Source organism: Arachis ipaensis, chromosome B07 (genome assembly GCF_000816755.2).
Source record: "Arachis ipaensis cultivar K30076 chromosome B07, Araip1.1, whole genome shotgun sequence".
In the NCBI taxonomy this organism is placed as follows: domain Eukaryota; kingdom Viridiplantae; phylum Streptophyta; class Magnoliopsida; order Fabales; family Fabaceae; genus Arachis; species Arachis ipaensis.
The window spans coordinates 96312922-96328101 of NC_029791.2; the positions used below are offsets into that span (position 1 = coordinate 96312922).

Sequence of the window (15180 nt, forward strand, 5' to 3'; positions counted from 1 at the left end):
TCCCCTTGGTCTTACCTTCAAATGCTTCAGAATGAGTCGGATTGGGCCCAAAATTGGCCTGAAATTGCGACCCATGTATTTACTTAAGGAAATCACGTGCTGACAGTCATGCGTACACATGAGGAATGCGTACGCACAACTGACCAAATTTTCAAAACTTTATTTTTTCATGAATTCTCCACTTTTACATGCTTTTTCTTCACTTCTTCAAGCCATCCTTGCTTTCTAAACCTGAAATCACTCAACAAACACATCAAGGCATCGAATAGAATAGAAGTGAATTAAATTTAGCGATTTAAAGGCCTAAAAAGCATATTTTTAATAATTAAGCACAACTAGAAGAAATTCACAAAACTATGCTATTTCAGTGAATAAATACAAGATAAGTTAATAAAATCCACTCATTTCAATCTAAAACTTATCATAAAATTATGGATTATCAATTACGGTAAAGTATTGTTATCTTATCCCTAGGTTAGATGACATGCTTGATGAGTTATATAGTGTATGCATATTCACTAAAATTGATTTCAAAAGTGGGTATCATTAAATTAGAATAAAACTAGGAGATAAAGACTGCATTTAAAACAAAACAAGGGTTATATGAGTGGTTAGTAATGCCTTTTGGGCTAACTAATGCACCTAGTACTTTTATGCGTCTAATGAACCATGTTTTGCAAGAATTTTTTGGGTAAATTTGTTATTATTTATTTTGATGATATTCTCATTTATAGCACTTGTTTGGATGACCACTTGTCACATATTTCAGCTGTTTAGGAAGTGCTTCGAAAAAAAATTATATGCTAATCTTAAAAAGTGCACATTTTGTATTGATCGAGTTGTATTTCTTGGTTTTGTTGTGAGTGCGAGTAGAATTGAGGTTGATTAGGAAAATATGAAGGCTATTCGTGAATGTTCAATTCCCAAGAATACTTCTGAGGTAAGAAGTTTTCATGGGTTAGCAAGGTTTTACAGGAGATTTGTGAAAAAATTTTCTACCATTTCTGCGCCTCTCACTGAAGTTATCAAAAAAGATATTAGGTTTAAATAGAAAAAGGAACAAAAAATTGCATTTACCCTAAAAGATTGTTTGTATTCTGCCCCTATTCTTGTTCTACCTAACTTTGATAAAACCTTTGAGATTAAATGTTATGCTTTTGGGATTGATATAGGTGCTGTTTTGATGTAGAAAAAATGATTCATTGCCTTCTTCAGTGAAAGTTGAATTTAGTTCAGCGCATATATTCAACTTATGACAAAGAATTATATGCTTTGGTTCGAGTTTTGGAGGTTTAGCAACACTACCTCTTACCTAAGGAGTTTGTGATTCACACGTATCATGAATCTTTGAAGCACTTAAAGGGACAAGATAATCTTGATAAAAGACATGCTAAATGGGTGAAATTCATTGAGACATTTCCATATGTGATTGCCTTTAAACAAGATAAAGAGAATGTAGTTGCTAATGCTTTATCTCGGAGGTATGCTTTCATTACTAGACTTACCTCTAAGTTGTTAGAATTTGGGTTTTTAAAAGAGTTATATGCAACTGATTCTGACTTTTTTGCTATTTACGCCTCTTGTGAACATGGTTCATTTAACAAATTTTATAGACATGAAGGTTTTATGTTTCATGTTAATAGAATATGTGTGTCTTCTTGTTCTATGAGGGATTTACTTGTTCTGGAATCACATAATGGGGTTTGATAGGTCATTTTAGTGTGCATAAGACATTGGATGTGTTATTTGAATATTTTTACTGGCCACACATATGTAGAGATATTGAAAAATTTTGTGCTAAGTGTATTGCATGTAAACAAACTAAATCTAAGTCTTTACCACATGATTTGTATACTCCCTTACCTGTTTCTGTATATCCGTGGGTTGATATTTCTATGGATTTTGTTCTTGGTTTACCTCGAACTAGGAAAGGTAGAGATAGTATTTTTGTTGTGGTAGACAGGTTTAGTAAAATGGCTCATTTCATTGCATGTCATAAAACTGATAATGTAACAATTATTGCTGATCTGTTCTTTAGAGAGGTTGTGCGCTTGCATGGTGTTCTCCAAACTATTGTTTCTAATCGCGATGTAAAATTTTTGAGTCATTTTTGGAAAGTATTATGGGGTAAATTAGGCACAAAATTATTATATTATACTACTTGTCATCCTCAGATTAATAGTCAAATTGAAGTAGTAAATAGAACATTAAGGACCTTATTACGTGCTGTTGTTGGTAAGAATTTGAAAACTTGGGAAGATTATTTATCTTTTATTGGGTTTGCTTATAATAGAACCATTCATTCTTCTACAGGTTTTTCTCCTTTTGAACTTGTGTATGATTTTAATCCTTTAACTGTTTTGGACTTATTACCTTTTTCTTTGAGTGATCTTGTTAACTTGGATGTAGAAGGTAAAGTTGAAAAGGTTAAAGTAATGCACTTGAAAGCACGTGAGTTGCTTAAAAAGAAAAGCAGGTTGACAGCTCAAAGGGTGAATAAAGGTCGAAGACAACTTGTCTTTGAACCTGGTGACTGTGTATGGGTTCATTTGAGAAAGGAGAGGTTTTCTACTCAAAGAAAATCCAAGTTAGACCCTAGGGGCGATGGTCTATTTCAAGTGATCGAAAGGATCAATAACAATGCTTACAAGATTGACCTTCTAGGTGAGTATAATGTGTCAGCTTCTTGTAATGTCTCTGACCTATCTCCTTTTGATTTAGATGCAGATTCGAGGACGAATCTTTTTCGGAAGGGAGGAAATGATACGAGTTCTGTGGGACAAACTGAGAACTATCATATGCCAATTTATCCAATTACAAGAACAACATCTAAGAGAATAAAAGAAGATTTTGCAAACATAGCTAAATCTTTTGTTCAGGAAATGCATCAAGAATTGGGCAAAACAATGATTAACGATTTTGGAAAGCCAAACGTCTTACTATTTACAAGATGCATTGAAGACTCTCGTTAGTCAAGATGAATCAAATAGGCATAACTTTCTTAGTATTTATTTTATGTTTATTTTATTTTAGTTTGTTTTATTTGTTTTAGGCCCAGTTATGATTTGGCCTATTTTTATTTTAATGAACTTATGAGTTAGGATTTTAAACTTAAGAGGTATAAAAACCCTCTAAACCCTGGTAGCCACTTTTTTTCTTAATTTTTATGAATGAAAATTTTTGTGAGTTTCTTTGAGAAACTTGGGTGTCAACAGGTGAGGCAGAGTGATTCCCTTAACTGTTACATCAGGAAATCAAATTGAGGTAGAGGGGTCCTTTTCTTTGATTTTTCAGCTTATTTTGGGTTTCGTTCTGTATCAAAACCCTTGTAGAAGCTCGATCTCATCTTCGTCAGTCCACAGCCACTGGAATAGCCTCCATGAATCATCGAGCGATTTCTTCTCCTCAATTTGCTGCTTCCGTTTTAGATCAGAGGAGATGCCTTCGAGAGCAACAACCACGGTTGTGGCCACGTTGGCAGTGGCAGTTGAAATTAGAGCCTTTTTGTCGTTGGGGATGACGAAGGAGGGAACAGTAATGGTGACGGCGAGGGCAGCAGATGAGGTAGACGGAAAGGGCTCGTTTTCTTTGCCATCTAGCAAAACATCATCGTCATTGATGTCTTCTTTTCTTCGTCCTCTTGGGACTCTTCATCGTCTTCGTCCATGTCTTCTTCTGGAAAAATGGTGTCGTTTTGCCCCAATACCATCATTCGCAGAGAGAGAAAGAGAAAGAGAAAGGGAGAGTGAAAGGAGTTTAGTCGTAGAACAAAGCAGTGTCGTTGTGGTGAGGTGAACCTCGCTGCGATGTTTTCTGGGAATAGAGGAGTAGATCTGTGAGATAGTGGATTTTGCAACGGAGGTGGTGGTGGTTATGGAAGGAAGATGAGGAAAGAAGAGAAAAGTAAATGAGTATTTACAAAATTATTAACAAAATTTTAATATTTAGTTATTTTTGTCGAGTAAAACTCATTTTAGCTATTTTTTTCATATATAACTATTTTTTTCATATATAATTGTAGTTGTTTGTGTTTATTAAGAGATAATTTTAGTTTGATTTTACCAATTATGTGTTACAACTCTTAAAAAACTATAATTTTGCCTTCCAGGTTAGCCAAATAGCCACCTTTTGGTTCAGCTAAAAAAAATAAGATAGAAAATTAAAGAGCGTTTGGTTTATATTTTTATTTTCTGTTTTGTTTTATCTTTTCAGATTTTTGTGAAGGAAAACAAATTAATAAAAACAATAAAATTATCACAAAATTTTAAAAGTAGAAAATATCGAAAATACAAACAGAAAAAGGACAAAGACAAATCAGGTTATGAAATATACCTTTAACTGAGTTGTTTTTTTCTTTTCCCCTCGTTCTTTGTATTTTTATCCATTTAGGTCCAGTTTGATAACCAACTTAATTAAGCTTCCTTTTGATAAAATAACTTAAACAATAAATGATTCTGTTAAAAATAATTTATAAATAAGTTATTTTATGTTTAAATTTTTAACTCTAAAAGTACTTATTTTATAGAAATGTAATGAAAAGTATAAATATTATGAGAGAAGTTATTTTTTTTAATTTTTCTATAAGTTCTTAAATAGCTTATTAGAAAATTGCAATTTGGTTTTGAAATTTGCACCAGACATTAATACTACTACTTTTTATAAGTCAAAAGTTAAAAAAAAATTACTTTTAGAATTTTCCAAACGGGTCCTTAATGTTCTTTTTTTTTTTTGGTGACTGGCCCTTAGTGTTCTTTGATTCTATTAGGGAAAGTTGTTCAATAATAATAATAATGTGCAAATTAAATCTAATCTGTACAGCAGAATGTATTGTGCGTCAAAATGTTCTTTTGTGATGCGTTTCACAAAAAGAAAAACAAAGACTAACACACTCATTTTCCATTCCACCATCCATGATACCTGATTTGTTTCAACCCTGTATTGAAGGATATGAAATTGTGGGTATAAACATTTGCAATGATATGAAATTTGTGATTTGTAGAACAATAACATAGCACAAGGGCTAGAGCAATAAATAATGAATAATGATAAAGCAGCAAAATCAAAAGGGTTATCTTCTTACAATTATCTGTTTGAGTTGGGTGTTAAATCAAACTGTATCTTCTTTGTGTGCCTCCCATCAAGTTGATGATCAGCAGCAGATCCTTCATCTCCGTTCCTCTTTCTTCTCTCACTCCTTGGTGACTCTTCCTTCTCATCAATCAGTGACAGAAACCTTTGAAAACGACCAGAAATGGAGCTACCATTAGATGCAGCTTCAGGAGGAGGTGCATGCCACATCCGCACCATAATTTGCACAAAATGTATGACAAGAGCTATGAAGCAAGCCATCCCACAAAGGAGGAACAGTCCCCAGAAGCTTTTCAACTGAAGCCTATCCGAATCAATCTCGGCATTATCTAAACTACAGCTGCTTCTTGTCATCCACTTATCATGAATCCGCTGCAGATCCCCTGTTTCCGAAAGTTGTAGAATAGCAGTTGACAAATCCACGGCTAATGGGGAGTCGCGAGGGAATGCCTAACAGAATTAGTTTCATGATAGAATTGGTTACTTGAAACACAAGCTAACTGCAGATGCTTTAGAATCATTTGCAAACATGATCAAAACAAAATGATTCTCATTTAAAAGGGTATGTATGTATGTATGTATGTAATTATGTATACTTACAAAACCCCAGCCACTTCGGGTGAACTCCTGGCCTACAATTTTGAATGTGCATTGTGTTGATAAGAAGATTTCAATGTATGGTCTTTCATCAACAATGGCACCAACACCTCCATTCTTAGAACCAAGTTGGAGTGCCTTAGCATATGCATCTGGAGATCCTAGGCGAACGAGTCTATTTTCGGATATCCCGATGTCCTCAACCAAATAGTGCTCCGCGAATGAACCCACTTGGAATCCTATGCGTTCATTACTATTCTTTAAGCTATCGATTCCACTGATAGGGGAAGATAGCTGCTGCACAGTGAGTATGGATGTTAAACTTGCAGTGTAGCTGGAGTTTATGATCAACACTACAAACAGCCAGATCAGAACCACCAATCTACCGAGAGTGCTCATGGTATTCTCTCCTGCATAAAAAATGAAGTTGTCATAATGCGCTCTTGTTAAACAAAACTAAATGAAGTTAAGAGCATCACTTACTATGGGAAAAGAAGAGAGTTGAAAGGCTAAACCTGCAAGAATCAAGAAAATATTATGAGTTCAACTTGAGGAATAGTTGTTTCATTATTAGGTGTTATTCTACTGAGAAAGCAAAGTAAAACAGTGAATGAAATAACCAACCATAAAATTGTTATGAATTGTTGTTTTGGTGGGCCTCTGAACTCATCATTGATTCTGTGTTCCAGAACCCATACAACTATTCCAATGAAAAAGAAGAAACAAGCAGTCACAGTCCACATAAATGGTGTGAATGGCCGAAGGAAAGACCATCCTCCAGAATTGATTTTCTTAAAAGGGGCCACCACAACTAGTCCAGATGCAGCATATGGCTGTGTGAAATCTACGATCTTTGTCCGATTCGTGATGATGGCAATGTCACCAACAGCACCGTCAAAGTACTGTTCCAATAGCATAAGAGTTAGCTGTGTAGCTAAATAAAAGTTTAGAGGATCAGATTTATGATGCAGTACTTACACCTGTGGTGATTAAATTGACAAGTTCTGTGTAGCTTGGATTCTCGCGGCCATTTCCAAATGGGACAAAGTGGTATGGAACAGCATATGGTAACAAGTTCACAGCTGCAGTGAATACATCAATAGAGAAACCTTTAAACATATCAGTCCCCTGCACCCGCGAAACAAATTCGCGGAAACCAACTCGAACAGGCACACCAATTCTCAATTGCCTTCCATTATTTGGGAAAACCCATCCACGGGGTTTTGATAATGTATCTCCAGGCCATATGACACTATGAAGGTGCTGGTTTGCACTTGATTTATTAGCCGGCTTAGCATACAATGTCTCTGGAGGCACAATTGAGAGACCAGAATAGTTCGACCAGTAACCTACCCGATGAATGCCAGTTCCAACCACATTGATAACATCATATGCAGGACGAACAAGGCATCTGTCTGGTGCAAATTTCACATGACCTGTTAATCCAAGAAAATCACTTTGCTCTATGTTCTTCAGCAGAAGTGTTCCATTGTCAAAAATGCTCATAGCATCAAGGTTCAGACCACCAGGCTTATCATCGCGCAAACTCGTGTAGTTGGTACACGAAACAATCCCACCCTGACTAAAGAATGCATCGAGAGCGTGCGCTAACAGAAAGACAGAATCATAAGCATAGAGACCATAGGAATGTAGCCCCAAAGAGCCGCCAGTTAACTTGTTCCATGTAGAGATAAATGATTTCTTTCTATCAGAATCGGGTGTATGTTGGCGCAAAACAAGTACTCCTTGAAGAATATCCATTGTTTCTGAAGGTAGAGAAGTAGAATCCAAGACAGATGAGAGCCAATCCGTGGCTATCCAGACATAGCCATTGGTTGTCATCCCAAGATAATGCGCCACATTGAAGACCATAAATCCAGAATCAGGATTTGTATGAAGAACAATGATCCGAGATTGCATCAGAGCCACTTGCACAAGCAAATTCGTGATCTCTCCCCGGTCAACTGATCCAGATTTGATTGCAGCCTTGTAGGATATTTTGCAGCGCCGAGCAGCCAGCTGATCATCCAACACAGAAACACCATTTCGTCCATAATCATCATCTAAATAGATGGCAATCACCTCCTTCCAACCATAATAGTCTATGATCTCCGCAACCGCAGTCATTTGATACAGATCACTCTGTGTTGTCCTCACAAAGAATGGGAACTGCAGGGAGGTAAGAGTAGGATCTGTGGCAGCAAACGACACCAGAGGAACTCGAAGCTCATTCGCAACATGGGATATGATGTGAGCTACAACAGAAGATTGGGGACCTATTATAGCAGCTACATCAGTCTCCATGAACCGCAAAGCTGGAATCAGTATAGTAATTATATCAGTAAATGTAAACAATTTAGGCAAATCAAGAAATGAAGAAAGAAAGCAGTTCCATAAATATAATGAAATTAGAATTAGAATAAATTACATTGAACCATGCCCATGAAACCACTACAATTGGAATCTTGCATTTGGAGGACAAGCTTTGTTCCATGAAGGATGCTGGTGTTGGCATTGACATCCTTCACTGCTTGCTCCATGGCAATTTTAGCCACTCTCCCAATTGTGGAATTGAAGGTGAAGATCGCCCCAATGTTCGCGACAGAAGGTCTTGAGGACGAGACATTTGCAGCAGCAGATACTCCCAAAAAGGGGAAGAACAACAACAACAACAACGGACAAAGAATAAAAAACAAATTCATCACATCCAACACAGATCAATTCATGCCAAGAAATAATGGTTTTGCCTTGAATAACAATAATCCATTGCACCTGATTCTGAAGGAAAAAGCTACCATTATTACCATCTCATATAGGAAAAGCAGAACACAAAGGGAAACCTTGAACAGACCATCCAAATTCCAATTAAAAATACACAACAAAAATATGCAAGTATAAACCAAAACTTAAGGAATATGTTTTCTCACAGTGGGACAAGGATGGGGACCAGAAATCTAATCAAAACCAACCTTAACATCTTTTTTTAGTGAAAAAAAAAAAAAAACAAATGAGATTCACGTGTTAAACTAACAGAAAAGATAATAGAAGCAAAGTAAAACACTCAAGTTGCAGAAGGAACTCAATAACAGTAAGTCAGGAATGGAAAACGAAGCATAAATAAGGAAGAAAGGAATATAATAAGTGATGGATTTAGAAGATCAGAGGAGGAAATGTTATCTTACCTGAAACTGTGGCTTGTGGTGCCAATCCGCTATCTGCCAATATTGGTAGAGGCTTGAAAATGAGAAGCAACAAGAAGAGATGGGAATCACGTGACTGTTGCAAACTGAAGGAAAGAGACATGAACTAAACAAACACACTCAGCTTTCTCAATAATTAAAGTGTTTACCACCCCCACACCCACATGCAACCCGCTATTTCTTGGAAAATACCACCCAAATACGCAATAATGCCTCCAATGGATGAATTTGGAGCTCCTTAATTTCTCATAATAACATCAAGCTTCAGTTGTCGTATACAGATACAATGAGTTTGCATAATGAAAGAAGAAAAAGTGTGGTGTAATGGTTACTGAGTTGGTGGGAAACTGGGAATCAGGGGAATGCTTATCTCTTGATTGATTAAAGATTAAGGCCGTTTGGGAACTTTACAAGTAACTTTTTTTTATTTTTGATTTATGAAAAGTAGTAGTATTAATGTCTGCTGCAATTTTCAAAATCAAATTACAACTTTTTAAGAAGCTATTTAGGAGCTTATAGAAAAGTTAAAAAAAATAACTTTTCTCGTAGTACTTCTACTTTTCATCACATTTTTATAAAATAAATACTTTTAAAGTTAAAAATCTAAATACAAAATAACTTATTTATAAGTTACTTTTAACATAGTCATTTATTGTTTAAGTTATTTTATTAAAAGGAATTTAATTAAGTTGGTTATCTAAACTGGATTTAAATATTAAATAAAAAAGTCTAAGGGACCAGCAATTTTGTTAAAATTTAGCTAACACTTAACTATCAAAAAGTAAAATAAGTAATCATATACCATTAGATATAATCTCCCACCATTAAACACACTTATAATAACTAATTGATGACTATATATCACCATTTCTGCTGACTCCTAGCACTCCTTATATTAAATATTGTTGCTTGTTCATGCCATGTTTTTCCACTATTTTGCTACTTATATGCCCGTACGGAAATATAAAATCGCGACTTTTTCTTTATATTATAAATTATGACGGTTAATGAGTGTCATGTGACATATTTTTATTGTTAAATTAGTAATATAATATAGGTATATTTAATTTTAATTATAATTAGAGAATGTCATGTTACACATTTTGATTGTTAAATTTATAACTAGTCATTGATAATGACATATACGAGATGTAGAGTGAGTAAAAGAATGAAATAAATAGAAAAAAAAGAGAGAGGAGGAGAGAATTCACTAATTTTAAAAAAAGATCGATTCAATTGCAATGAGCGAGTGTTATTAATAATGATACATAAGAGAAATAAAGTGAATGGAAAAATGAGAAAGAAAAATAGAGAAAGATAAGACTCATTAATTAAAAAAAATTAATTTTAAGGGTTAAGTACGATTTTGGTCCTTAAGGTATAGGCCGAAAATTTTTTTCATCCCCAACCCCTTTTTTTCATACAAAATTGTCTCTAAAGTTTAACTTAATTTTAAAATGGTCCTTTTTACCAAAATTTTAAATTTTATTTCTAAATTACTCCTAAATAAAAAAATTATAAAATAAAAAAGAAAAAAAAAAAGAAAGAAAACAGACGAAGGGAGAAAGGATGCGAAAGGGAAGAAGAAAGGGAGGGAGAAGAAGAAAAAGAAGGGGAAAGCGAAAAGGGAAGGGAAGAAGAAAGGGCAGCTCTCACTCCGGCGTGGTCTTCTCCCTCAGTTCCTCTCTTTCGAGCTTGTTGTCTTCGTCGTTCTTCTTCTTTGTGAACTCAACAGCGGTGGTTTGGCAACGGCGGTTTGGCAACAGCGTTAGAAGCTCGGCGATGACTTTCTCCCAAACTCGCTGTCTTCCTCGTCCTTCTTCTTGGTGAACTCAACGGCGGCGGTTTGGCAACGGCGTTAGCAACTCGGCGATGGTGCAGCAGCCCCCTTCTCCTTCTCCTTTCTGTTCTCCCTCTCTGCCCTTTCTCGCTCGTGCTCTCTCATCTCCCTCACAGTGCTCGACGGCGACTGCTCCGCGCCGCTGCTCCTCCTAGGGTTCTAATTCTGCTTCTGTTTCTGAGTTAATCACATTATTTTTTATTCTAATTTTGTTAATATATTGTTTCCAATTTTTATTCTGATTCTGATTTTATTAATCCATTGTTAATCACATTGTTTCCAATTCTAATTTTGTTAATCCATTGTTCTTCTGTTTTTATTTCTTCTACTTCTGTTTTTTATGTTTCAGATTTTGCTTATATTTGTGTTGTTATTTCTGTTTTTAATTTTATTTTCGTTCTGTTTCTTCTGCTTCTGATGGTGCTTCTATTTCTATGTCTGTTTTTTTTATGTTTATTATTTTGTTGTTGCTGAAGAAGAAGGAAAAGAAGAAGAGATGCTATTGTGATGGAGGAGAAGAATAGGAATTGAGTATTTTAGTGAGGAAGGAGGAGGGTATTTTGGTTCGAAGGATGATTTTAAAACTAAGTTAAATCTTAGGGATGATTTTGTAGGCAAAAAAAAGGTTGGGGACGAAAACAATTTTGGACCAATACCTTAGGAACTAAAATCGTACTTAACCCTAATTTCAATTACAATAACGGAATAATATATGATATATTTTAGTTGTAAAATTAATAATATATAATAGATATATATAAACACGAGCATTCTTAATTTATTGTGTCGGTCAAAACAACTAGGGTTGCACACAGATTGGATCGGATCGAATATGGCTAAAATTTTGATCCAATCCACACTAAACTCGTTGGATCGAATCGGATCTTATATCCACACTTTTTATGTTCAAATCCGATCTGATCCTATCCGAACATTTGCGGTTATATCCGGTCAAAAAAATAAAAAATAAAAAATATACTTAAAATTTTGAAAATTAAAAAAATAAAAATATATTAATATCTAACTATAAAATAAAAAAAATACAATACCAAAGAAACATCTAGAATTTAAAGAAAAAATTAGTATAACAATCATAACTCATCACCAGCAGTTTCAATGTTTCACAAGACCTAGATACCAAATGAACCAAACCCTAACAACATCTAAATTAAAAAAAAAATGAGACACACAACTCCAGAATTACAGAGATCAAAATGCATTCTTATTTTTAAAAAAAAAACAAATTTCCTATCAAAGCATCAAAAGAAGTAGAAGAAAATATACAGAACTAAAGCAATCAAATAGAAGCAAAAGTAGAAGTAAAACAGTAACTAAAACGCCCAACAAAAACAGAACAACGATGAGGACGAGATCCGCGAAGAACAAAGACGAGCACGAGCAACACAGGTGAGGCACAGAAGAACAGCAAAGAAGATCAGAATGCGACTGTCAAGCGACGAAGAGAGCAGCACGATCGTTGCCCCAAGAAGAGAGGAGCACGACCGAATATCGCCGAGGAAGAGAAGAGAGAAGAGAAAACGGCGAGGCGGCAAGGAAAAAAAGTGGCGACGAATTGTGAAACGAGAGGTGACCAGGTGCAAAATGGATGGCGATAGGATGTGAGACGACAAACAGATGAGGTCTGAAAAGAGGTGAATGGCGATGATAGTTACTGAAGAGATTAGAGATTGAGAGGTTTAAGAAATGAGAAGAGGGAGAGGGGAGCGAGGGGTATGTAGCGCCGAAATGAAATATGTTTAGGGTTAAGGTTTCTAATTTATGAAGTTAGTTATATATATCGTTTAATTATATATTTATTTATTAATTGTGCGGAGATACAGGTGCAATATCTGTGATTCGATTCTTTTAGAGTGCAGATCGAATTTTATCCAATCCAATGACAGTGTGGATCGGATAATATCCGCAATTCGCAGATCAGATGCGGATAAATACCGCGAATCTGTGGATATTATCCGATCCATATTCAACCCTAATATTTTCAGCAAGTTTAAGCCTAAAAACGAGGTACAAAATAAATATTATCTATATTAATATATTAACATTTTTATCACTACAAGAAATTATCAAAATAGCGGCTAATTTTAGCGACTGAAAAAATTGGTTGCTAATAGCGACTGATTTAGTGACTGATATAGAATTTCTAGGATCAGAAAAAATCGGTCGCTAAATTATATTCAGTGACCTATTTTAGCAACCAACAAAATCGGTCACTAATAACAACCAAATTAGCGACCGATAAATTTATTATACAACCAGAATAAAGTTCGTTGCTAAATCAAAAGAAGAAAGTATTGACAAAGAGAACTAGTTGAAGTGAAACTAGATATATATGGTGCAGCAACTTCAAGCTTCCAAAATCAGAAGATCAATGTAGATTTACAGGCTTAGTGTTGTAAGATATGAGTAGTAAATATACCATGAACCATGAATTTGGATTGTGGATTGTAAGCCATCAATGTATATTTGGATTGTGGATCATAAAATTTGATGTATTTATGAATTTTGTCTCTTTTAATTTCTATATTTCAATATAGATATTGTGAATATTTATGGATTTTGTCTCTTTTAATTTCTATATTTCAATATAGATATTGTGAATAATTAGTAAAAATCTATAATTAGAAATTCAGTAACAAGGACCGATTTAGTGACCGATTTTAGATTTTCAGGTCAGACATCAGCGACCGATTTAGCGACCGATTTTATTAGCAACCGATTTAGCGACCGAGAAGTTGGTGCTATTTAGCGACCGATTTTCTCAGCGACCAATTTAGCGACAAAAAAAGTGGTTGCCATTTAGTGACCGATTTTATTAGCGACCGATTTAGCGACCAATATCGTTTGGTACTAGTTTGGTAGCATTGGTTGAAAATCGGTCGCTATTTTTAAATTAGCGACCACCAAAATTGGTCATTAAGGGTTTAGCGACCGATTTTCAAGAAAAATCAATCGCTAAATCGGTCGCTATTCCAGTAATTTCTTGTAGTGTATTAAAATAATTTTACCTATACTAGTAATTATTTTGGTTAAAACAATATTTATACCATAAATACTATAATAAATAAAATTTTTAAATGAATAGAAAATAATAAATAATTAAATTAATTTCAAATTATAAATAAATTTATACTAAAATTTTATTTTTATATATTTTTTGCTCTTATTATTAAATTTTTAGATCTATCACGGCTAAAAGCTAAGGTAGTTATGTAAAAAAAGTTTCCTTAACTACACACTTTTGTTAGTTAATACTTAAATACTAATTATTAGCTGTGTATTGATTACGATGATTAGTAGTTACTAACTGCTTTGCTTTTCAAAGTTCCTTTTCTTGATCCTTGGATAAAGAAAAATTAGTTTGTTATTTGACAATTGTAAGTCTAGCATCAGCAAACCCATCCTTGCTAATGGACTTGGTTTATCTTTCACAGCAATGACATACATTTATGGGAAATTCCTTTGCTTAGGTACTGTAATATGAACTAACAATTTCTACATAAATAGGTTAGGCGAACTTATTTTATCACTTCTATTAAAAAAAATTAATTTTAAAATAAAAAAGATTATTGTGTTACTTTTATTTTTAGTTTTGTAAAAAATATTTTTTATTTTTACTAAAAATATTGATTCTCTACTATTATTTTCAATTTTTTACATAATATTTTATCTGTTAAAAATATTAATCTTTTATCATTTTTACACAATATTTTATCTATTAGAAATGCTGATTTTTCATCCTTTTTTTTTCAATAGAGTCATTTTTTATTTTGTAATATTTTTCCTTTTTTTATATCTCTTTATATACGAAATATTTGTTTGACTTTTTTTTATATTTTTTCTCAACAAATTCATAAAAGTAGTAAGTTCGGAAAAAAAATTTTAAAATTGATTGAAATAAACAAAATACTATTATATTCATAGAGAATATATAAAGAAGAAATAGTGATTGAAAATAGACTTAAAACACATTTTAATAAAATTGGTTGGATAAATTTAAAAATAAAATTCTTGAAAAAAACTTATTTAAATTATNNNNAATTAGATTAATTTAAAATTTAAAATTAAATTAATATTATTTTAATTATAAATTTTTTGGTATATAGTTTTAAAATAAATATTTTTATAATTAAAAATTTAAATATAAAATAATTTATTTAAGAAATTTATTCATATTAGGCCTACATGAGATACGGTTGTATCGGAATAAAGAGACGATGGCCTTTCCTTTTACTATTACTGCGTTAAAGGAGACTATGGCCTTTGCGGCTTTGCAACCAAGTGGAATATGAAATAATATCCATGAGGCACTTCTCACAAGAAAAGAATAAAGTTTAACATTACAATTACAATATTAAATAATTTTTGGAGACATGTGATTTATTTTGGTTCGTCTACCGACTCTGATTTGCGTACAATAATTGTGATCCATTTGAG

General features: G+C 33.6%; 1 protein-coding gene across 1 annotated transcript; it reads right to left on the reverse strand.

The window, feature by feature from the left end:
* LOC107609616 (glutamate receptor 3.3) lies at positions 4939–8355 on the reverse strand (the record flags this gene model as incomplete). The annotated part of the gene is given in 6 exon segments (XM_016311627.1): positions 4939–5538; positions 5689–6095; positions 6169–6200; positions 6310–6587; positions 6664–8000; positions 8114–8355. Coding segments are annotated over 6 exon segments (2752 nt in total), but the record flags the coding sequence as incomplete, so codon positions are not given.